This window comes from Musca autumnalis, unplaced genomic scaffold (assembly GCF_047663935.1).
Source record: "Musca autumnalis isolate F117 unplaced genomic scaffold, ASM4766393v1 scaffold_4, whole genome shotgun sequence".
In the NCBI taxonomy this organism is placed as follows: Eukaryota; Metazoa; Arthropoda; class Insecta; order Diptera; family Muscidae; genus Musca; species Musca autumnalis.
In genome coordinates this window covers 184,549,294-184,575,304 of record NW_027411977.1, presented here as the reverse complement: position 1 = coordinate 184,575,304, position 26,011 = coordinate 184,549,294, and the positions used below count along the sequence as shown (strand labels likewise).

Sequence of the window (26,011 nt, the reverse complement as noted above, 5' to 3'; positions counted from 1 at the left end):
AATTTGAAGGCTATTCATCACAAATTGATTATAGCAAAATCGGGGAAAGATATATATATATATATATATATATATATATATATATATATATATATATATATATATATATATATATAAGGGCTATATCCAAATCTGCACCGATTTTTACTAAAACCGGTGAAACTACTCAGGAGCCTTTGAAAATATCACACATTAAATTTGAAGGCTATTCAGTTAAAATTGACCTAGTTATAGCAAAAATCGGGGAAAGATATATATAGGGGCTATATCTAAATCTGAACCGATTGTTGTAAAAATCGGTGTAGCTACTCAGGGGCTTTAGAAAATATCGCACATTAAATTTGAAGGCTATTCAATTAAAATTGAACAAGTTGTAGCAAAATCGGAAAAAGATATATATGAGGGCTATATAAAATCTGAACCGATATATCTCAGTAGGTTGCAGGGATGGGCAAAATGTTTTTACACATTTTGATTTGGAAGAGATGTCCAATTAACAGAAAACAGAAGCCAAGGTGACAATAGGTGGCAATCAAAAGATCTGCTCTACTAAATATTAAGAATTTGGAATTTATTTTATCAAATTTAAATTTTGATTTCTTGATAACGGTACATTGCCTATGTGCAGTTAATGTCAGATTTTTGTACTATAATGTTATATTTATAGCCCACTCAAATCCCCATCCAAAACTTTTTATATTATCAACAAATTTTTCAGAAAATGTTATTTTAAATGTCGTCTAATTTTCATATGATTATCGCCTTGGATTACCTGGGAAATATTTTTCATATTTAAAGAGCGATAACTTCATTATTGATGCACATATCGACAAAATTCTTTCAGATTCCTTGTATCGGATGTGTTTACTGTAAAAAATAAACATAAACGTATGTAAAAGTTAACATCATTTTTATACCCTCCACCATATGGAGGGTATAATTAAATTTGTCATTCCGTTTGTAACACATCGAAATATTCGTCGGAGACCCTATAAAGTATATATTATTGATCAGCATAAAATTCTATGTCGATTTGACCATGTCCGTCCGTCCGTCCGTCAGTCCGTCCGTCTGTCTGTTGAAATCAAGATACAGCTCGCAATTTTAATGATAGAGAGTCAAAATTTGGTACAGAAGTTTTTATTACTTGCAGGATGGTTGGTATTGAAAATGGGATATATCGGTCCACCCCTTCATATAGCCCCCATAGAACGGTACCTCCGGATTGTCGGTATTTTTAAGGTTTTAGCTTCATTATCCTACCAAAATGGCTGAAATTTAGTACGCAGTCTTCTTTAGGGGTATAAAACTTTCCCCCAGAATTTTGTCGGTATCGGTCCACCCCTTCATATAGCCCCCATAGAACGGTACCTCCCGATTTTCGGTATTTTGAAGGTTTTAGCTTCATTATCCTACCAAACTGGCTGACATTTGGTACGTAGTCTTCTTTAGGGGTACAAAGCTTTCTCCCAGAATTTTGTCGGTATTGGTCCACACCTTCATATAGCCCCCATAGAACGTTACCTCCCGATTTTCGGTATTTTGAAGGTTTTCGCTTCATTATCACACCGAAATGGCTGAAATTTCGTACTTAGTCTACGTTGGTGGTATAAAACTTTCCCCCAGAACTTTGTCGGTATCGGTTCATGCCTTCATATAGCCCCCATAGAACGGTACCTCCCGACTTTCGGTATTTTGAACGTTGTGGCTTCAATACTCCACCGAAATGGCTGAAATTTGGTATTTAGACTTCGTTGGGGGTACTCAAACTTCCCCTTTAAATTTGTCGGTATAGGTTCACGCCTTCATATAGCCCCCATGGAAAGATACCTCCCGATTTTTCGTATTTTGAAGGTTGTATCTTCAATATTCCACCAAAATGGCTGAAATTTGGTATTTAATTGTCAATGTGATATAAAACTGTTCGCCAGAAATATGTCTGTACAGGTCCACGCTTTCATATTGCCCCATTTCTGACTAAAATTCGTCGGTATAGGTCCACGTTTCGATATAGCCCCCATAGAACGGTACCTCCCGATTTTCGTAATACTGAAGATTGCTACCTCAATATCCAACCGAAATGGCTGAAATTCGTTATTTCGTCTTCCAAGAGTTATAAAATATTCCAGAAGAGTATTATCAGTATAGGTCCATGCCTTCCTATATCCCCATAGAAGCGTACTTCTTGATTTTCGGTATTTTTTAAGTTTTAGCTACATTCTCTTACCGAAATATAGGAAATTTGGTATTTAGTCTTCTTTGAGCCTAAAAACTTTCCGTAAGAAATTTGTCGGTATAGATCGACGTTTTGAAATAGCCCCCATAGAATGTTGCCTCACATTGTTTTACCGAAATTGCTGAAATTTAGTATTAAGTCTTCTTTATACACGAAAGGAAACAGATTATTCCATTTTACTTCAATACAACTTGTGGTGGAGGGTATAACAAGTTCGGCCCGGCCGAACTTAACGCCTTCTTACTTGTTTTTTTTTTTTGATTCTGGTCCACGGGGCAAAACGGTGCTCCGTACTTATTTGTTTAATAGTCAGGCTTAATCCCAAAGTCCTTCTTCTATTTTTTTTCTTAACACAATATTGGGAAGATAACTAGATAACTAATGAAGACATGTTTTAATATCCAAAACTATAGCAAAATTTAAAATAAACAAAACTGAGGTTAAGCTGAATTACATACTAAACACTCCCCTTTCTTATACTGATGACCGCAATACCTCCAGAACTACAGATAAACGCCGAGCAGCTGCAGAGATATTACTGAAATATAACACGTAAGAAAAGATTATAGTCGGACAGGACAGGCCATGTGAAACTCTACATCCTTACGTATGGACCCTAACTTTTTATGAATCCCAGTTAGACAGACGCCTTTATCAATTACATAACATGATGCAGTTGGTGAATTAAGTAAAGCTAAGACGACAAACGTGGCACATTGTCGCTTACATAACGCTGAGGGGTTTTTGCTCTAGGAATATAATCCAGGCATTTCACCACGTTGGTATCCTTATAACAAACACCCACAGAAGTTTCCTGTACCACTGTTATCGTAATTTCTAGATCATTAATTTATTTATTTATTTTGTTTATGTGAGAAACGCTACTGTGGCATTACTGTAGCTTCCACTGAACATACCTCACATAAACGTTGTTCCTCATTATCACCATTTCTTACTCTCTTTCTCTCCTGCTATTCTAATAATGACTAAAACCAGTTTTGGGGCCACAATACTGCATTCGATTGCACAGAACATCACTAGCAAACGAACATTGAAACCAGCACAAGCAGAAGAGAAAGAGAGTGGAAACAAAAAAGTTAGAATTGCAAATTTAATAAAATGACACAAAAGAGCCAAACATAATATAAAGTAATAAATAAGAATTTGTTAGTCGAAATATTTATTGAAAATATTAATGAAATAAATTGCCCGTGGGGCAAATCCATTCTGACTCGATCTGTTTTTAATTAATGTGGAAAAAATAACTTTGGCATTGGCCCTACAAGAAGAAGTGATTTATTGCTGCCTCATGGGTAAGAATTGTTGTTGCCCTATCGCCTTGAGGAAAAGGTGTTCGTTTGCTCCAGCCAGAGACGGACAGTTTGCATTGATCAAGATTGGAAATACAGGCAAAGCGAGTTGGCCAGGGATTGTGGATCCGTGGTGGTCAACTTTAGAAGAGTTGGCGAGTGCCCCCAACATATTTATTTATTTATTTATTATTTATTTATTTATTAATTTATTTATTTAAGGTGTGGTGTGTACCCACTATTACCAGTTTTGAATGACAGATTTGCTGAAATATTGCTTGTCGTATGTTGGTCGTCCATACGTACAGTCAGAGTCAAAACAAAGTCTACACCTCACAAAAAGTTGTTAATAGCATAATTACACCGGTATAATGATATAATAAATATAAAACACAAATACAATTTTTTTAAGTGTTTAGTGTTGAATTAAAATCCAGAAAATATTATGCCTTGTATAAGGTTAATTATGAAATAAATGAAGATTGATAAAATAACCCCAAATTTTAAGAGTCAAAAGAAAGTTTACACTCTTGCCAAAAGTAAGACTTTTTTAATTCTTTAGCTTGATATGCCTTTATTTTGGCTTTATAGCTTGTTTTTATTCTATTTGAGTGTCTAAATAATAAATCCACCAGTATTTTGGTGAAATCCGGTGATAATACCCCATTGGACCCGAATTACAGCATTCGGACAATTTTGGCATAAAATGGGGCTTTATTTAACATTCTTTTGGATTTTTTTCGGTAAGTACTCAATGGATTTGAGGTCCAGAGACCACAAGAGTGATCCTAGATGCATGGTGGTTAAAACATAGCAATATGTTGTCCATAAATATGGACGAAGCCTTCATATCCCTGCCCACATGTCGGATCCCCCTTTGATATAAGCCCCATTTCAGTTCACTAGGATCTGTAATCCCGTGTCAATATGAGTATATGATATTGTTCTTTTATCCTTGAACCCATACAAACTATTTTTTTGAAGCCCGCTTCTGTCAGATACCCGATGAACATATATAGGACATTCCATCAAGATTGATTTTGTATACAACATTTTCATCGTTCATATTTTTCCACAGGTTTGGGATTTTTTCACCAAATATAGTTGGGGAATTTTTTTTTTATATAACCATCATAACCATTTTCACATATTTCATCGCAAAATATGCCATAAATGTCGAAAAATGTGAACGAAGCTTTTAACGGTGAAAATGTTGTATACAAAATCAATCTTGATGGAATGTCCTATATATGTTCATCGGGTACCTGACAGAAGCGGGCTTCAAAGAAATAGTTTGTATGGGTTCAAGGATAAAAGAACAATATCATACACTCATATTGACACGGGATTACAGATCCTAGTGAACTGAAATGGGGTTTATATCAAAGGGGGATCCGACATGTGGGCAGGGATATGAAGGCTTCGTCCATATTTATGGATAACATATTGCTATGTTTTAGCCACCATGCATCTAGGATCACTCATTGTGGTCTCTAGACCTCAAATTCATTGAGTACTTACCGAAAAAATCCAAAAGAATGTTAAATAAAGCCCCATTTTATGCCAAAATTGTCCGAATGCTGTAATTCGGGTCCAATGGGGTATTATCACCGGATTTCACCAAAATACTGGTGGATTTATTATTTAGACACTCAAATAGAATAAAAACAAGCTATAAAGACAAAATAAAGGCATATCAAGCTAAAGAATTAAAAAAAGTCTTACTTTTGGCAAGAGTGTAAACTTTCTTTTGACTCTTAAAATTTGGGGTTATTTTATCAATCTTCATTTATTTCATAATTAACCTTATACAAGGCCTAATATTTTCTGGATTTTAATTCAACACTAAACACTTAAAAAAATTGTATTTGTGTTTTATATCTATTATATCATTATACCGGTGTAATCATGCTATTAACAACTTTTTGTGAGGTGTAAACTTTCTTTTGACTCTGACTGTACGTTTTGATTGTGGGAAAGCTGAAAGCCGATAAACTCTGTCATTCAAAACATACTGACTGACCGCCTAAAGAGGGCATTATTGGAAGTTAATAACGAAATAGATACAATTCCCCTTCTGCCCCGAAACATTTTCAAGGAGATTTTTATTCATTAACAATCCTGGGCGACAATTTTCAGCTAATATAATTTGAATGTTATAATGTTATAACAAGTTCGGCCCGGCCGAACTTAACGCCTTCTTACTTGTTTTTTTTTTTTTTGATTCTGGTCCACGGGGCAAAACGGTGCTCCGTACTTATTTGTTTAATAGTCAGGCTTAATCCCAAAGTCCTTCTTCTATTTTTTTTCTTAACACAATATTGGGAAGATAACTAGATAACTAATGAAGACATGTTTTAATATCCAAAACTATAGCAAAATTTAAAATAAACAAAACTGAGGTTAAGCTGAATTACATACTAAACACTCCCCTTTCTTATACTGATGACCGCAATACCTCCAGAACTACAGATAAACGCCGAGCAGCTGCAGAGATATTACTGAAATATAACACGTAAGAAAAGATTATAGTCGGACAGGACAGGCCATGTGAAACTCTACATCCTTACGTATGGACCCTAACTTTTTATGAATCCCAGTTAGACAGACGCCTTTATCAATTACATAACATGATGCAGTTGGTGAATTAAGTAAAGCTAAGACGACAAACGTGGCACATTGTCGCTTACATAACGCTGAGGGGTTTTTGCTCTAGGAATATAATCCAGGCATTTCACCACGTTGGTATCCTTATAACAAACACCCACAGAAGTTTCCTGTACCACTGTTATCGTAATTTCTAGATCATTAATTTATTTATTTATTTTGTTTATGTGAGAAACGCTACTGTGGCATTACTGTAGCTTCCACTGAACATACCTCACATAAACGTTGTTCCTCATTATCACCATTTCTTACTCTCTTTCTCTCCTGCTATTCTAATAATGACTAAAACCAGTTTTGGGGCCACAATACTGCATTCGATTGCACAGAACATCACTAGCAAACGAACATTGAAACCAGCACAAGCAGAAGAGAAAGAGAGTGGAAACAAAAAAGTTAGAATTGCAAATTTAATAAAATGACACAAAAGAGCCAAACATAATATAAAGTAATAAATAAGAATTTGTTAGTCGAAATATTTATTGAAAATATTAATGAAATAAATTGCCCGTGGGGCAAATCCATTCTGACTCGATCTGTTTTTAATTAATGTGGAAAAAATAACTTTGGCATTGGCCCTACAAGAAGAAGTGATTTATTGCTGCCTCATGGGTAAGAATTGTTGTTGCCCTATCGCCTTGAGGAAAAGGTGTTCGTTTGCTCCAGCCAGAGACGGACAGTTTGCATTGATCAAGATTGGAAATACAGGCAAAGCGAGTTGGCCAGGGATTGTGGATCCGTGGTGGTCAACTTTAGAAGAGTTGGCGAGTGCCCCCAACATATTTATTTATTTATTTATTATTTATTTATTTATTAATTTATTTATTTAAGGTGTGGTGTGTACCCACTATTACCAGTTTTGAATGACAGATTTGCTGAAATATTGCTTGTCGTATGTTGGTCGTCCATACGTACAGTCAGAGTCAAAACAAAGTCTACACCTCACAAAAAGTTGTTAATAGCATAATTACACCGGTATAATGATATAATAAATATAAAACACAAATACAATTTTTTTAAGTGTTTAGTGTTGAATTAAAATCCAGAAAATATTATGCCTTGTATAAGGTTAATTATGAAATAAATGAAGATTGATAAAATAACCCCAAATTTTAAGAGTCAAAAGAAAGTTTACACTCTTGCCAAAAGTAAGACTTTTTTAATTCTTTAGCTTGATATGCCTTTATTTTGGCTTTATAGCTTGTTTTTATTCTATTTGAGTGTCTAAATAATAAATCCACCAGTATTTTGGTGAAATCCGGTGATAATACCCCATTGGACCCGAATTACAGCATTCGGACAATTTTGGCATAAAATGGGGCTTTATTTAACATTCTTTTGGATTTTTTTCGGTAAGTACTCAATGGATTTGAGGTCCAGAGACCACAAGAGTGATCCTAGATGCATGGTGGTTAAAACATAGCAATATGTTGTCCATAAATATGGACGAAGCCTTCATATCCCTGCCCACATGTCGGATCCCCCTTTGATATAAGCCCCATTTCAGTTCACTAGGATCTGTAATCCCGTGTCAATATGAGTATATGATATTGTTCTTTTATCCTTGAACCCATACAAACTATTTTTTTGAAGCCCGCTTCTGTCAGATACCCGATGAACATATATAGGACATTCCATCAAGATTGATTTTGTATACAACATTTTCATCGTTCATATTTTTCCACAGGTTTGGGATTTTTTCACCAAATATAGTTGGGGAATTTTTTTTTATATAACCATCATAACCATTTTCACATATTTCATCGCAAAATATGCCATAAATGTCGAAAAATGTGAACGAAGCTTTTAACGGTGAAAATGTTGTATACAAAATCAATCTTGATGGAATGTCCTATATATGTTCATCGGGTACCTGACAGAAGCGGGCTTCAAAGAAATAGTTTGTATGGGTTCAAGGATAAAAGAACAATATCATACACTCATATTGACACGGGATTACAGATCCTAGTGAACTGAAATGGGGTTTATATCAAAGGGGGATCCGACATGTGGGCAGGGATATGAAGGCTTCGTCCATATTTATGGATAACATATTGCTATGTTTTAGCCACCATGCATCTAGGATCACTCATTGTGGTCTCTAGACCTCAAATTCATTGAGTACTTACCGAAAAAATCCAAAAGAATGTTAAATAAAGCCCCATTTTATGCCAAAATTGTCCGAATGCTGTAATTCGGGTCCAATGGGGTATTATCACCGGATTTCACCAAAATACTGGTGGATTTATTATTTAGACACTCAAATAGAATAAAAACAAGCTATAAAGACAAAATAAAGGCATATCAAGCTAAAGAATTAAAAAAAGTCTTACTTTTGGCAAGAGTGTAAACTTTCTTTTGACTCTTAAAATTTGGGGTTATTTTATCAATCTTCATTTATTTCATAATTAACCTTATACAAGGCCTAATATTTTCTGGATTTTAATTCAACACTAAACACTTAAAAAAATTGTATTTGTGTTTTATATCTATTATATCATTATACCGGTGTAATCATGCTATTAACAACTTTTTGTGAGGTGTAAACTTTCTTTTGACTCTGACTGTACGTTTTGATTGTGGGAAAGCTGAAAGCCGATAAACTCTGTCATTCAAAACATACTGACTGACCGCCTAAAGAGGGCATTATTGGAAGTTAATAACGAAATAGATACAATTCCCCTTCTGCCCCGAAACATTTTCAAGGAGATTTTTATTCATTAACAATCCTGGGCGACAATTTTCAGCTAATATAATTTGAATGTTAAGCAAAAACTATCAAAATACCTGTATTCCAGATATCGCTCATTTACTCAGAGAGTGGCATAACTCAAAAAATGCGTTTTCTGAGTTAGCAATTTCTATTTCTTCTACGACTTCTCCTTTATCTTTTGTCAAATTTTCATGCTGATATCTCTAAAACTCATCGAGTTACATCTCATTTACTACGCGTTTGGCATAATTCAACAAAACAGATATTTGAGTTTATGAAGCACTAAAACACTTCAAATCATGCTTGATCTTGCACAAATGTAGCACTGATATCTGGCTAGCTGTTAATCTATGTTTTGTGTAATAATATTTTTAAGTTGGGGGGTCAAATTTGAATCCCCAAATTAAAACGCGTTTTTCTCGAAACTGGATTTTTTGAAACGTTTCACTCTGGCTAGAAATTGCTAAGAACATTAAAAATGCTCATAAAATGGAGTTTGCAATATTATTTTCCTTAAAGCCTTTGGTGAAATTTTGGTCAAAATATAGTTATTTTCTTTTTTCATGCAGTTTTTATTGACGGGAAAAATCGTCATTTTAGACCATAAAATAGTCAAATCGTCAGTTTTCCGTTTTGGGCCAAAAAATCGTCAAAATGACTATAAATCGTCAAATTCTGCAACACTGAGTCGGAGTCGAAGGAAAAATGGCTCGACTCCGAAGCCCTGCTTAAAAGAAATTAAATATCAATTAACAACAAATCTTACATACTTCACCATTTCTATATCAAATATTGTTTATTTGTTTTTTTTTTTCTTTCCGCATACGAAGTTGGGGACACTTTGCTAGACAGAAGATTGAAAACTAACTCCCAAAACACTATCCATGTATATCTATGTATTAGTCTTACCCTCATGAATTGGTTTTGGTCAATTTTATGTTTTTAAAATTTTCGAACCGAGATTGCTGTAATTTGGTATTGGGTGTTATCAGAGGATACAATAGCTCAATCAGAAAATGCTAAATATTGATCCTTGTTGTGAGCTGTTTAAAGGACTTTGCTGGAGTGGATTTATCTTGGTATTTTGGACCTTCACGCAAAAAATTATCAATATAAAGTGATTTTCTTCAATTATGATATTCTACTTCTACAAGAAATAAACCTAAACGCGGAGGAAGAGCTTAACTAAACTAATTGTTCCTATTTACTTCAACACATGTAGTTCGGAGTGGATTGTATAAAAAGTTCGGCCCGAACTTAACGCCTTTCTTACTTGTTAATGAATAAATTAGCAAGAAAAATTCAATATTATATCTCCCTTAAATTATCTATTTTAATATTTCGTTTACCATTAAAATAAAATACAACGCCATATAAATTTTAAAATTCTCTTAAACACAGCAAATGCTCTTACCAGAGTATTTGACCTCTTATTTGTTCAAAACATAATCTCTTTTCTGATATTAAAACTTTTTTTTATTAACATGTTTTAAACAAAGCTTAGTTTTATGTTTGAGTTATAAACTTGAACTTGTAATTTTTGAAAGCTCAAGCTTACCTTACAGAATTTCACAGTTAAACAACCGTTAAAAAGATCAAGTTCAAAATGTGGATGGTTTACAATGATTGAATTGCTAATTAGTTGGAAAAATACAATTAACAAAATAATAAAAAAAGAAACTACAATGCAAAAAACAAACTAAATCTTATCTAAATGTAAATATAATACGTAAATACAAGGCCTCTTTGTGTGTATGTGTGCTTGTGAGTTTCTGTGTTGGTTTAACAAATAATTAAACTTAATTACAGCTTGGTATCGAAACCATAAAACTGGCCAACTATGTTTGCTAACACTTCGTCGCTATCTTAGAATCTAAAGTTAACACAATGTTCGTGTTGGAAAACCAACTAACCGACTATCGCTACTACTGGTCAATCAGCCTTGGTGGTGGTTCAACAAAATTACGGTTTTTGGCTTTGCAACGCTGTTCATAGGGTTCATTGGGCAAGACCTCGGCACTTAATTCCACCAATTTATCCAATGGACATTTCCTATGACAATGGGGGTGTTTTAATTCATGAAGGCAGCCTTTTTCATCATTACGTAAAAACATCTGCAATTTAAAAGATAAATTATAATTCTTTTTCTTCTGCGACAGAGATCTTTCAACTTACCTCCACATAATATTCACCTGTTTCCAAATTTTTATGCAGTTCAAATATCGTCATAACCGAAAAACGAGGCATTTGTCTTTCCCAAACATTAAGTGCTGATAAAATACTACCCACTGTCCAATCATGTCCGGTATAAATAAACAATTTTCTATCTGCCGGTTTCAGGGTATTGTCACGTTTTTTCAACATTTCATCAAACATCTTCTTTAGAAACGGGCCACCTTTAATTTTTTGCATTTCCGGTGTATAGGAATTGTAGATATAGCTCTGTTCAGCCATAAATTGCATTTTTTCGGGAAAATATTCTTTAGTCCATGCTGGCAAGGGCAAACCAAAATCTCGCTCAGCTTCTAGGGTTATATACAATGAATTGATGTGTTCCGCTTCGGTTATATTTAAACCGGTTAAAGCTGATAAATTTCGAAAGAGACTTGCATATTTGGCATGTTCCTCCTTAACTTCCGGTAATTCCATTACTTCTTGGCGTGCTTCAAAATAGCGAGGGCATGGTGTTCGGACCAAAAGGAGCTTTGATTAGAAAAACACAAAAACCCAAAATTTTTGCATTAATTCCCCTACACGAACTGTTGTAATACTTACCGAATCTTGATCCAATGGTTCCGAAAATATTGGAATTGGTTGCCAATTTAAAGCCGGATGCCATTCCATAGGCGTATTGTGGGGAGGAAACATGCTAGCCAATACTGTTGCCAAAGTCATCATTGCGCGCGGAGAAGCCGTAGCTTGAGCATGAACTTTCTAAAAGTAAAATTGCATGTAATTCAACCTTAAAAACATTCTCAGTATCAACTTACATCAGGTGTATAATAGGGTTCCATAAATTTACCATAACGCTGATTTAATAGTTCACCCAGTTCGTAAAGTTCACGTTTTCCTTTCTGTGAAGTGAGAAAATGATTTATTTATTTGACTTTAACGTTCAGTTGCGATGTGTAACTTACATTTGTAACATGTCCCCAACCAGTAGGTTCAAATTTTGAATGTAAATATGGATCCTTGGGATAGGTATCAACGGGGGTACGCGGGCCATGACGAAGTACCTAAAAATGAAAAAAAAGAAAATTAGAAATTATATAAATCGAAAACGTCGCAGAGGAACCCAAAACCACAATGTGCGATGTGGAGTGAAACTAGTAGTTGAATGTTTTTTACTGAAAATGTAATGTCAAAATACGTGCATTACACAGCAAGTTTAGTGATATACCGTTGTTTATACCCAGCACACATTTCATTCCATATCTGAAAATGGACATACATATGTAGGGTAGTTTTCAGAATACGAGGGCGGTTCGGAAACTTCGTAGCCTATCAATGAAAGAGAATAGTTAGTTTTTCAAAAATATTTTTATTTTTCAATATAATCTCCTGAAACTTCAATACACTTAGTCCAACGCTTTTCTAGCAATTCTATCCTTTGATTAAAATAGTTTTCCTCAAGGTCTTCAAAATAGTGGTTTACAACTGTAATTGTATCTTCATTTGAGGAAAACGCTTGCCAGCAAGGAATTTTTTTAGATTTGGGAACAAGTAAAAGTCACGGGGAGCTAAATCAGGAGAATAAGGTGGGTCGTCAAGCAACTCGTACTTTAATTCGTTGATTTTAGCCATTGTTAAAGCACTCTTGTACGCTGGTGCGTTGTCTTGATGAAAAATTATGTTTGTATGTATGTATAGACTCAAAAACGGCTGAATCGATTTTCTTGAAAATTTACAGGGGAACCCTAGAAAAAAAAATTTACAGGGAACACTGGTGGTGAAGATATCTATTTTTTTTTGAATTTCCGAGGGCCGGGGTACCTCCCCCATGCCCTACTTTTTTAAAAACTTTTTAAATATGTTATATATCCGAAACAACTGAACCGATTTTCCTGATAATTTCAGAGAATGTACAGGGAGGACCCTTGGTGAAAATAGGCTATATGGTAAATTTCAAATTTCCTTTGCAATTACATAGAAAAAAAATTTAAAACTTTTTTGGCGAGCACATCCGGCATTTTTGGTACATGGGTTACGAAAAAATCGTGGTTTCAAATCTGTTCGCGTTCACAAAATTTGATGCTGCACTCAAAAGTTATATGCGGTTTTACTCTCTTGTAAAGAAAAAATATTTAAAAATTCCTATTGTGTTGTAATAAGAACACGTATATATGAATCGTTAGCTGCATTTGATATCTATCCGTAGATCCTAAAATAGTTGCTAAATTTATTTTTATTTTCGCGGAAAATCAAAAAATATTGAAGAAATCTTGGAATAAATTTTATTTATTCTAAGTCAGAGTCCAAAAAATCTCTAAAAAATAATTTAAAAATACGTACAGAATCTAGACAACGCGTAGAAAAATGTGAGACCAAAAATATAAAGATCGCGTTTATAACTTGCATATTACAGCAACAACAAAGAACGGAAACTTTTTGTTGAAAATTATTTCAAAAATATATTTTTGGTTAAATACGAAAAATTTGAAAAATAAATGTTGGGAGTTATTCTATTATTTCGCTAAATTTCGATCCAAATCCTGAAGTATTTTGCTTAAACTTCTAAGAGAAAAGTAATTAGTCATCGTGAAAGTATATTTGCTTTTTGTTATAAGCAATAGAAATAAAAAGTAGAGAGTAATATTGAAATTACAATCAAAGAAAAAACATAGAAATTGAAAACAGTATAAATCGCGAATTGGTTTAAATCGGTTGAGGTGCATGTGCTTTTCGGATACAGGGAGTCCATGCCTATCAATATGCATGGATTTTCCCATGTTTCATTCAGCGGCCAAAGTGTGCCATCAGTTGCATCTTACTATTCGAAAAACCTTCAAGTGGGGAAAAATTACGCGATGTGCATATGATTATAAGGTGCATCCGATTTCAATGGTCCCCTATTAAAAATACGTCAATATAAATTATTTTAGACAGATTCGTCAAGAACTGCGGATGTGCCACGGCATTCTTTTTTGGGATAAATAGGGATATTACTCCTGAATCGTTGTAATTTGTGACACACCTTTTTGGCAAATATAATAATCGCGTATAAAGGATTACATTTGAGCAAAAATAATCAAAGAAAATCGCGGTTCAATTCGCGGAATTGTCAAAATATATTTTTGCAGATTTTCCTACTTTCAGGGTATCTATATCCGGCATTTTAGTGGATGGATTCGACCGCGGAAGAGCTCATTAGATCCGGCACGTAAAAAAACTAAAATCACGCGGGGTTCAGGGGTACCTGTACGACAGTTGTAAATTTTAAAGCCAAAAAATAGGTTTTTTTCAGAAAATTTACGCACCAAATTTTCGCCTTTGGGCTCCTATTACTAGGAAGCCGTATGGAGCACACTCATGAGATATACATCGAACGACGTGGAATCGCGAGTTCTACAATCCTATAAACTAGTTTCGATTATTATCTAGTTGCACCATCTAATTATAAGAAAAATTCGAAAAACACTGAAATCAAAACTTCAAAATCTCAGCATCGATTTTAGGGGGATGCAGTGTATATATCGAAAAGTCACACACTAGAACCATATTGCCTAAGGGGTATTCTTTAGTTCTTTCTTTGAGCACAGGTTTGAATTTTCCGTGGTTTGACCAGAAATCAAGAAAGAACACAAAAAAACTTGTAAACTTCAACACATTTTTCCCATTTTTTTATATTACCACCAGCGCAGCTTCCAAGAAAATTATTTGTTATGGTCCATATTATGAGATCGTGGCTAAAACACTTCAATATATATAAATGTATTCATATTTTATAAAATATATTAACAGTTCGCGACTTATTAAATGGTGAACCTCAACTTCAACGATTGTAAAACTTTTTTGAATATTACCATATACATACATATTTTGTTGAATTTCGTAGGGGCGGGGAAACTCCCCTACGGCCGATTTTTTTAAAATGCTATTTTAGCAAACCCACTTTTTAAATATGTTATATATCCAAAACTACTGAAATTTCCTGAAAATTTCAGAGAATGTACAGGGATGACCCGTGGTGAAAATAGGCTATATATTTTGTTGAAAATAAATTCGTGCAGCAACGGTGATCGAATCTCCAACCCTAGCTACTTATTTAGGGCCTAAATACCCGACCACGCCCACTTTTTTAAATATGTTATATCTCTGGAACTACTGAACTACTCTCTGAACTTTCCTGAAAATCTAGGAGAATGTACAGGGATGACCCCTGCAGGGGGGGGGGGGGGTTCAAATGGTTTGGTCAAACAAATTTTTTTAAGCTACTGTAACTAGTTATTATATTTTTTTCTCATAAAAATGTTTGTATATTTGAAGATTTCAAATTAAAACTTATATTTTCTTAAGTTTCTGAACAGAAAATGTACATCATTAACAAGTTTTGTAAAAAAATATTTTAAAAATTTTTGTTTGTAAGCTGTTTTTGAGAGAAACTTCCAATAAAATCTGAATTACTTCTTCATGTCATATCATACCACTATCAAATGCTAATTCCTTAATGAATATACCCCATGTCTATTATTTATTCGAACTGTATAGAGCTCTCGAGGCTTAAAACTCATTCGGTTATAACAAAAATAACGAGTTCAGTATTATGGGAATGGACATATATAAAAAATCTATTGAATAAAATGTATGAAGGGTCGCTCCTTCGTGGACTACATATTGAAACCCAATTAGAAATTTGTTTTACTGCCATCGCCAAAATTTTGTTATTCTGTTTTAGACAAATTTGCTGCTAAACAGTATGAGAAAATAATGAAGACAAATGAATTTTTGTGCTTCACTTGATTTTTACTTATCATTACCGAAGCATAATTGTAACCTCAGACTTTAGATTACGAGATTGTATACACTAGGATTGTATCGTATAGATTTCATCAAAATAATGATTTAAGACTTCACATATGTTTGGACGATATTCGTTTCAGCCAAGATGGAAGTACTTACCACCGTCCGCCTGTATCTCTGTTTGTCTGGCAGATTGGAACTCATGATAACTCTCGGTCCAAGTTATGGATCTCGTAATGTTTTGTCCAAATTAAATTTAAGTCATATCGGTACCTCCGCCATAAAAGTTCAAAAATGTTCACTAAAATGGTCGAAGGGACTAACCGATTCGGTCTAAAATCGAACCTAATATGGTTCGCAAGATTACTTCCAAAGTACATCAAGGTCCAAGAGAATATGTTTGGACAACATCTTCAGGTCTCTTATACAAGTCTAACATAACTGCAGTTTAAAAACTGTTAGATGATTTTTTGGACATTTTGTAGTCTTGTTTACAGCGATATCCTACTTTTCGTGGACAAGTTTATGCTTCCTGACAAAGCTCTAAATACTACGGTGGCCAACTAAAAAGCTTATGGGCGCGGTAACTATCGAGGGGAGTGTCTCTCAAATAATTATTAGTGAATAATTATGTGGGGTTCAATAAGGATCGATTGTTATTTGTCAAAACTATGTAGAACTAAGTCCATCAAAGTGTTTGTCATCGAGTCCAAAAACTTCTAATCGTACAATTAAGAAAACAAATTATAACGCTTCTTTTGTAACATAATATTAGAAGTAAAAATAATCCTGGTATCAGAATCTATCTCTTTCGGTAAATAACACTGTGCAAAATTTTTAAGGTAATCTTGTGCAAATAATTTGAAGTGAGGATTTTTTGAAAGTACAGACCCAAAGTACAAAAGCCCTAGTTTCATTTTGTTGAGTCAGATACAGCTTGGATTTTATGGCCCCATCTAAACATTGTTAAATATCGACTTTTTAAAAAACTCGGGGCTATATCTCTGAAACCAATGCAAATCTTCTTCTGACCTTTGCAGCAAATTTGTAGATAGGGCCAAAATAAAATATTTGGAAACATGTATGATTAAAAACTTCAATATACTTCAATAAATTTTACATGGCGACATTGCCGAACGTGGCCCCATATTGTTTATTTTCAATTCTAAATATCCTACTCTGTAAATATTTAAAATTGTATCCCTAGTCTCAATTTACATTAAACGATTTTTCTTGCGGCACTTTTTATCGTTCTCTTTTAAACTTGCCTCTTGCGTTTATACAGGCAATTCTGTTTTCAAAACAATGAATATAATGTCAAAAACGAAAAATATAAAAGGAATTGCCTGAAAATTTTAGGTACGAGCAATTTTTTTCCACTTCCATACCCTTTACGTGTCTCTCCTATAAACTATGACTTGACGCAAGTAAACTCGCCTAATATAAATTGGGGCTAAATATTATGAATTCTTTCTATTGAATTTAAATACGTTGTACCATTATTTCATGTAAAATATAGAATAGAATATGTGTCAAAATTTCCAGTCCATCGGACAAAAATTTACCGAGATATGAGCTTTCGAAGGGAAACATTTATTGTGTTTCCCGTCTTTTCCTCGAAGTGGCACTTTGTATGTTTTTGTGGGACTATTGTACACATAAATCATGTGCTTAACCGAGAGAGTCTTTAAAAAAACTGCTGACGGAGTCAGAAAAAATATCAATTTTGTACAGTGTTTTGTTTTTGTTAAAATCGAAATTTTGATTTTAACTGTTCAAAATTTTTAAATTTTTTTAATTACTTTTCGATTATGGACAAGATTATTAGGTTCGTAATGATCCCACAAAAATATATGCTGATCGGTTTATTATTTTTCAAACTACTGTGGGTACCACAAACTGCTTTAGTAAAAACAGTGCTTTATAAGCGGGCATTTAAATGTAAGATTTTGCAAAAAAAAAAAAAAAATTGAAGGTAACTTAAGGTTTAATAGATTTTTTATAAAAGATGCATGAAAATGGCCTTTCTCATGCTTATAAGTGGCCATAACCCCTTAAAATAGCTTTACGTAACTCTACACAACATTTGAATTTTTCACGATTTTTGGTCAAGTTGTGAATATAATTCCTTTCATTTGTATAGTTCTCGATCTTTCTAGTTCCTTTTCCCAAAAGGAACTAGTTCCTTAGTATAGTTCCAAATAGTTCCAAAATCGATAGTTCAATGAATCTTTCTATGTCATCGTTCCAAATAGTTTCTAGGCCGATATAGTTCCGTGAATCTTTCTCTTTCGTCGTTCTTTTTATTTCCTTCCTTCCAGATAGTTCCGAGAATGAATTAGTTTAACGTATATTTTTCTTTCTTTTTGTTTCTATCTTTTGGTGGAAGAATTGACATAATAACAAATAATTTGCAGTAATATAACGAGGATGTGATTTATGTTTGTTTAACGATGTGGCCGCATATGAATGAACAACGCGAACGAAAAAGATCGAAATGAGAGTGAAATTAAAGGAATAAAGTGAACTATACAAATGAAAGGAATTATATTCACAATATTACGAAATGTCCGATACTCTACTCGAATGAGAAAAATTTTGGAATCATATTTTTTCAATATACAAATATGGTCCAATTAGTTATTTTAGTTTTTGTGTAATAATCTTTTCAAATTTCAAATCGCCAACTTAAAACGCGTTTTTTTTTCGAAATTGGATTTTTGAGATGCGTAACCCTTTGAGTAAATGAACGATATGTATGCCCATAATTTTTAGTTAATAAGTTATCTGACCACTATGAATCCTAAATTGCAGCTACATCGGCCAGAAGTATAGCTAAAAACGTCATAATATCTGAAATCGGGTGGACCGTTATATGGGTGCTGTTCCATAACTTGGCATAATTTCCATAATTTTTGTAGATAATTATAGGTAATTCGGTTTGAAAATGGCTGATATCGGGCGATATATACATATTGCTATACAAAAAGTGTCTATGACAAAAAATACACTCCGTTGCAGATATATAGAAATACAAGGTGGCGCAAAAGTAAACTTCCGATGTTTTTGGCTGTAATTTAAAAAAATGAAAAACTTTGATTCTTCTTGTAGTCAAGTCCAGTATATGATGTCAAGTCAGTATATGATGTCAGATAAATGGCCGCCGCCACAGTTTATTGTCATTTGAGCTCTTTTTATGGCATTTCCATCACTTTGGCCAAAACTTCCGGCGATAAGAAGCAAATCAGTTTTAGACATTTTAGAGTCGATTTACCTTTGTCCGTCTGCCTGTCTGGCTGGTTAGCTTTCAAGCGGAGTAACCGATTGGGTCCAAATTTTGTACATCCTAATGCTTTCATTAAACATAGTTTAAGTTCAAAGATCGGTCCACTCCTTCGCGTACCTCCCCCACAAGACTAAGAAATTTTGTCTAAAAATGTGCCCAAGATAAATCTCGAAGGCAGTAATCAAACTTTGCACATGACGATATTTCTTCAAGATATAGATCATAATGAAAAACATCTTTCAGGTTTTCAGTGGGTAGTTCCCCAGTCTGCAGCAATTAGAATGGCTTATGAGTATCCGACTTGACCGAAACTTTGCACATCGTAATTTTTTTTCCAAATGTACGTCAACTTCCAGAGGTTCCATACCGGAAAACATGTTTGAACAAAAATTCACCTTTTTGTTTAAGTGCAGTGTCTGAAGGGATATTATGTGTTAACATAATAATAGATAAATGAAATCATTATTCGAAACGTCCACAATAATTAAGACAAATTCCCAAAATGTCTCTTTATGTTCATACGTCCAAACATGGCCATAAGATTCTGAGTATCCCCTAAATACATAATATTACTTTTAATTAATTTCTCGTTGGAGTCTAGCTTAATGAGCGATAATTTTTGCAGGTGAAAAAGGAATGCCGAAGACTCGAACCCACACAACCACCACTATGTGACATGTTTCGCCTTTGGTAGAGGCTCATCAAACATATCGGCTGTGGAGCGGATTCGATGTCATCTAACTTTTCTTCTTTCAAATGCAATTTTTTTTTTTTACAAAGATGGATATTTGTCCAGTCATTTGTTTGGCTTCAATGACAAACGCTTAGTGTAGTCCTTTGCACTAACCGCTGACACGCCGTGACAACACTTTTTTCATGCGTTTTTGAAGGACGTGGATTCAAACCCCTGTCTGGTCAGCGTTGCTGGAGTGTCGTAATGAGTTTTAATGAAAACTTTTTTTGGACTTTATGCTTGACAATTCAAAAATAGGTATTTTCTACCTCACTTCTTCGGTCCATTGTAAAACCGGGGAGGATTTTAAATTTATCAACAGATTTTGTCTGTAACCTTTCATTTCTCTTACGGACTTTGTCGGATTTTGATGCTGTTGAGGATTTATTATAGTCCATGTCTTTATCCTAAAGCTATCTAATTATACATGTTTAATAAATGGTAGAATTCTCTCGCTTATTGAGATTTATGTATATGTTCTAGTTTTTCATGGCTGATGGATCTTTGAATCTCACCATTTAAGGAAATTTGTAAGTATATCGTTTTTGCTTGATCGGGAGCGCAAGTCGATGCAATCATAAGTTTAGCAAATATAGTGATTATAAAACAATAGGCCCGGAAATTCGTTTAGAAATATATAGCATGTTGGATCTGAACATGTCTAAAAATTTCATGAAATTAGGTTCAGTAGCTTTGGAAAAATAATGTATTGAAAAGAGGGCGTGTTCATCAGTTTTCAAGATATAACATATTTAAAAAAGTGGGCGGTATTTTGGCTCCATTGCCTCCGCAAATTTATCCTGAAACCGATATAATCATAAGTATGCCTTATACATACAGCGTTTAGAAGAAAGCCGTAGGGAAGGAATCCCACCCCATCTGAAATTCATAAAATATACGTTTTTGATGGAAATCGGTATAGTAGTATTGGAAATATAACATAATTAAAAATAATCAGGCGTGGTCGGAAGTTTAGGCCCTAAACAAGTACCTAGATTGTAGATTAATCCGCTAAAATTTTTAAACCGATACTTTTTACAAATGTAGCGTTTTTTTAAAATATCGCATAGGGGAGGTACCCTGCTCCCTCTGTAATTCAATCAAATATGTAGCCTTTTTCGGGGGCCATCCCTGTACATTCCCTTACAATTTCAGGAAAAGCGGTTCAGTAGTTTTTGCAGAAAATGTTCTTTCCATAAAAACCTAAGTTGGGTTATGACATCATTTGAGTTTTATTCATAAATAAATATGACAAAGGAAAGTACCCCCTCCCATCGAAATATGAAAATATGCATCCTATTTTCACCCTGAGCCATCTCTGTACATTCCTTGACAATTTCAGGAAAATCAGTTCAGTTCTTTTTTTAGAAAATATTAAAATTGAAAATTGAAAAAATCGGTCCAGCCGTTCTCAACTGATGCCATTACCAACGAACGACATTAGATTTTTATTTATATAAATATAGCATTTTTAAGGAAATAGGCCCATTTGTAGCCAATTTTAACCGGGTCCATATCCCAGTACATTCCTTGACAATTCAGAAAAATCGGTTCAGTAGTTTTTGTAGAAAGGATAAAAATGGAAAATTGAAAAAAGTGGGCGTAAAAGTAGGCGTGGTCAAAAATTTCTTTGCATAAAAACCTAAGTCGGGTTATTGCGAACATATTACAAAAAGAACTATCCAAATCAGTCCAGCTGTTCTCAATTGATGCCATTACCTATGAACGACATTTGATTTTTATTTATAAAGATTAATTTTGCCTATTAGGGCGAAGTTGGAGTCGAGCTTAATGACCGATGATATTTATACCCTCCACTATAGTATTGGGGGTATATTAAGTTAGTTTTTCTGCTTGTAACACATCGAACTAATCATTTGTCACCCTATAATGTATATATATTCTTGATTAGGATAAAATGATAAGACAATCTAGCCATGTCCGTCCGTCTGTTGTAATCACTCTAGCGTCGTTTTTCGATAGGCAGTTCAAGTTCGAAAATGGGCTATATAGGTCCACGTATTGGTATAGCCCCCATATAACGATACCACCCGATTTAAGGTATTTTGATGATTTTATCTACATTTTCTGACCGAATTTGCTGAAATTTGGCATTTGAGGTTCCCAATGAACAAAAAGCTTCTCCACTAAAAATAACCAAGATAGGTCCACGTTTTGGTATAGCCCCCATATAACGATAACTCCCGATTTAAAGTATTTTGAGGCTTTTAGCTAAATTTTCTGACCGAATTTGCTGAAATTTGGCATTTGAGGTTCCCAATGACCAAAAATTTCTCCACTAAAAATTGTCATATATTTTGACATAATTTGACATATTTTAATTTGTTGTTTCAACCATATATGTAGTGCCAGGAAACATAATGGGACAAAATATATTGTTGCACCGACAATAAATATTTTCAGAAAATACACTATTTTGCTCTTAGAATATGATTGCTGCTACAATATCTCTACTCTGCCTGCAGAGAACAAATCCACCTCAAATTAGGAAGGAAGGCCCATGAGGCAACATTGGGCAAGAATTATTTCCCAGCAAAAATTTGGTAGGCACATTTCATTACTTCTTGCATTACCGGGTAATGAGTACTCATTACACTCCGCATTATCAGGTAGTATATATATAACAGTTTACACATAACTAGTTACTTCCTTACTTACTATTAACTTACTAAGTAATGAGTATGGTGGCACAGAGCTAGTGTGTCCGACTACAAATTCTAGAGTTGTGTGTTCAAAGCTCAGCGTCGGCATGGGTGTTTTTTGTTTACAAAATTACAAAAACATGTTGATGTACATGGATGAGTTAAACCAACCACTGTTGTCCGTGCGAGTGGCCTAGTGCGTAGTGTGTTTGGCTACAAATCAGAAGTTCGTGTGTTCAAAACTTGTAGGTATCGAATGAAAAAGCAAAAAAACAAAAAAATGTCTAGTGTTGAATTTTGAATATAATTTCACCTTAATTTTTTCTAAAAATAGAACTATGCTTTTTAGCTTCTTTTCGACTGCCGGTATGTGGTTAAGTATGTACTTGAAAAACATATTTAAGGAAGTACTTCCTTCCTATGACATCCTCATGTAAAAATAATGACTTCTACGGTATATTTGTAAGTAGTTACTGGTGCCAAATTTTACTGAATAAAGTCATTATTTAGTAATGAGTTTTTTTGCTGGGTTGAGTCCAAAAATCATTTAAAAACGCCAAATTTATATTTAGGCTGTTAGTTAATAAAACTTAAGTCATGTTTGAAAGCTGAAAATATTAAAAAAATTGTACGGGTCAAAGAATCGGACCTGGTCTTTAAAAGTGACTTCAGACAAATAAGCCACTTTTAAAGTTGCAGTAATGCTTAAAATTGCATATCTTGCATGTAATTTATAAAGGAACATTAAACTGAAGATTGAAAATAGAATAGAATACATTTCTCATTTCGGTCGAATCATGATGAGATATGCTCCTAGCTACCAAGTTTACTCAAGTGGTCTGTTCCAGTACTGCAAGAATCTACTAATTTTTACTATTTTTTCCGATAATATAAAGGAAAAAATGTTATCGTAGTAAAAAATAGTAGCTTCTTGCAGGTTCTGGAACAGAGCAAAGATGTGCTATTTTTAGGACACCAATGGTATTTTTGGTTTAAAGTTGCTTTAGAAGGCCATTTCTTTCTCTTGTAAAATTTTGTCTTATCTTAAACTTCAAAAAACGTTTAATAGTTTATTTACTAGCCCTATAAATAAAAATTATGGCGTTTTATATACCACTTTTGGATTTAAATAGCTCTTGCCCAAAGTTGTTTCAGGGGTCTGCTACTCAAGTTTGAGCTGAACATTGCTCTCTATAAACGAGTAACTCTTTTATTTTAAATTTTTAAATTAAATTTTGTATAACTTTTACAAAATCATCTTAAAGGACACTAGAGAAATGTGGGTTTCTTTAATAATACCGGTCATATTCCATCCTTTGTCATGAAAGGATCACATATAGGAGCGAGTATAGACCATTGATTCATCTCTGATTCTATTCTGTACAAAAATAATTGCGAAGAAAGTTGGACATATAACCCTTAGCGATAAATATTTGAGAAGACTTATGGAAGATTCCATTGTTTTGCCAAGGCTTTTTAAGTAATGGATATGTTGCAGAACCTGTTTAGGTATGTTTTGCTGAATAAAGCTAAATATTTGTTAATTTTATTATTACTTCGTATTAAACTTTTATTCTATGCAAAAATATGCAGGTATAATTGACTAAGGAATTAATGTTCTAAATCAAAAATTATTATATTTAGTTTTCTGAAAAAGTTTCCATTGATATGTCGAGCACTGTATGTATATAGCCAAAACCGTATATGTGTCCATTATAATATAAAGAAAATAACACAAAATAAAATAACGTTTCCAGTAATGACGGTGTATGTACATATGTATGTGCTACATCTCTTGTATGCTATCTTGTATATCAACTTATGTAGGTATGACCGGAAGGCAAAAATATGTCGCAATCATATAAAATTAATTCTGTGAAAAACTAGTGCCCCGGGGGAAGTGATGTAGTGTAACACATGGTCGGACCCGTCCGACTATAGCCCTCTCTTACTTGTTTATATTTTATATTGATGTACATTTCTTATTCAATTCAAATTATCGTTGATAACTTTAAAATCCCACGGTATATATATTTATTACTATTCAAATGGATTCAATTCGATTTTAAAACTTAAACTTTTTATTTGATTTTCATTAGCATATGACATTATTTCCATTTCATTACAAACGGTCACTCATTTTATTCTATTTATTTATTTTTTCACTCAAACACTTACAATATGCACTAATTCCAATGTTGAATTTTCCGTATCCACTTCCGTGCTAAAACATTTTTCAATTTCCGATATAGAGGCAGTGGTGAAACACAAAACGATTATGGTCGCAATCAAAAAACTAAAACCCAATATTGTGAGAAAACTTTTGCGTGTCAATTGAAAAAGCATGTTTTTCAATATTTAGTTTGTTATATCCGTTTAAAATGTGTTCTTTTTGATTTATTTTAAATGAAATCTTTTTATTGCACATAGAATAGAACTTATTTCGCTTTGTTGCACTTGATCCTATTAACGTTATCACACTGTTAGAATTTGTTTTTTATTATGAGAATTTGTAGTCATTCAAATAATTTCTTGTTCGTTACGTTTGTTTTTTAAGCGTCAACACTTTGTTTGCATTTTAGTCGAATCACGTCTTTATCGTTTTATTAACAACCTCGAAATGAGCGAATAAAACTATTAACACTCCACTTTAAAGCGATTTTATACTGACATTTTTACAGCAGTTTGTAAAACTGTTTTTATTTTGTTTTTCAATTCGTTGTTGTTGTCTGTCAATGCCTTGGAGAAAACATTGCCATAGAATGAATGAAATGCAGCAAAGAATGAAACGCTGTACCAATGCTGTAACTTAGCTTACAATAGCTGCATTTTAGACGCTTGTTTGTAGACAATCTGATTTTTATGTGATGTTGCCGATGATGATAACTAGTTTAATTGTTGATATTATTGTTGGGGAGTTGCGTTCATTAAATTTGGGATTTCCACCTTAATTTGGATTTTCTTTGGGTAGTTTGAACTTATGTAAAAAAGAAAAAAACTACCATGTGAAAAATCCCCATAAAAGCGTTCAATATTTTTGTCGACAAGTTCGTACTGAATATATAATATTTGGTGAAAAAGCTTGTGATTGTGTAGCCGGTATTCGAGCTGTCCATAGATATTTGTATCAACTCACACAGTCTGAGGGATATCTCTGCCGGTACCAGGCGATTTTCAGTAATTTGAGGGTTTTAGTTAAAAATTTTAACCGAACTGTAATTATACCCTCCACCATATGGTAGGTATAATTAAATTTGTCATTCCGTTTGTAACACATCGAAATATTCGTCGGAGACCCTATAAAGTATATATATTATTGCTTCTATGTCGATTTGACCATGTCCGTCTGTCTGTTGAAATCAAGATACAGCTCGCAATTTTAAAGATAGAGAGTCAAAATTTGGTGCAGGATGGTTGGTATTGAAAATGGGATATATCGGTTCAAG

The 26,011-nt window shown here is 33.7% G+C and overlaps 1 protein-coding gene across 1 annotated transcript; it reads right to left on the bottom strand.

The window, feature by feature from the left end:
* Positions 1-10,376: 10,376 nt before the first annotated feature.
* LOC141401249 (venom acid phosphatase Acph-1-like) lies at positions 10,377-25,329 on the bottom strand. The gene is made up of 6 exons (XM_073981322.1): positions 24,744-25,329; positions 12,061-12,159; positions 11,914-11,997; positions 11,699-11,857; positions 11,099-11,626; positions 10,377-11,037 (listed from the first exon to the last, which is right to left on the bottom strand). Exons 1-6 carry the CDS (start codon positions 24,909-24,911, stop codon positions 10,849-10,851), a joined length of 1,227 nt encoding a protein of 408 aa, XP_073837423.1. The 5' UTR covers positions 24,912-25,329; the 3' UTR covers positions 10,377-10,848.
* Between the last annotated feature and the right edge of the window lie 682 nt (positions 25,330-26,011).

Excerpts from the sequence above, each read along its gene's own strand:
- LOC141401249 (XM_073981322.1), bottom strand. The coding sequence starts at position 24,911 with ATGCTTTTTCAATTGACACGCAAAAGTTTTCTCACAATATTGGGTTTT. Across the intron at positions 11,998-12,060 it reads GTTGGGGACATGTTACAAAT|AAAGGAAAACGTGAACTTTA; the intron begins GTAAGTTACACA and ends CTCACTTCACAG. Across the intron at positions 11,627-11,698 it reads AACCATTGGATCAAGATTCG|CTCCTTTTGGTCCGAACACC; the intron begins GTAAGTATTACA and ends TTCTAATCAAAG.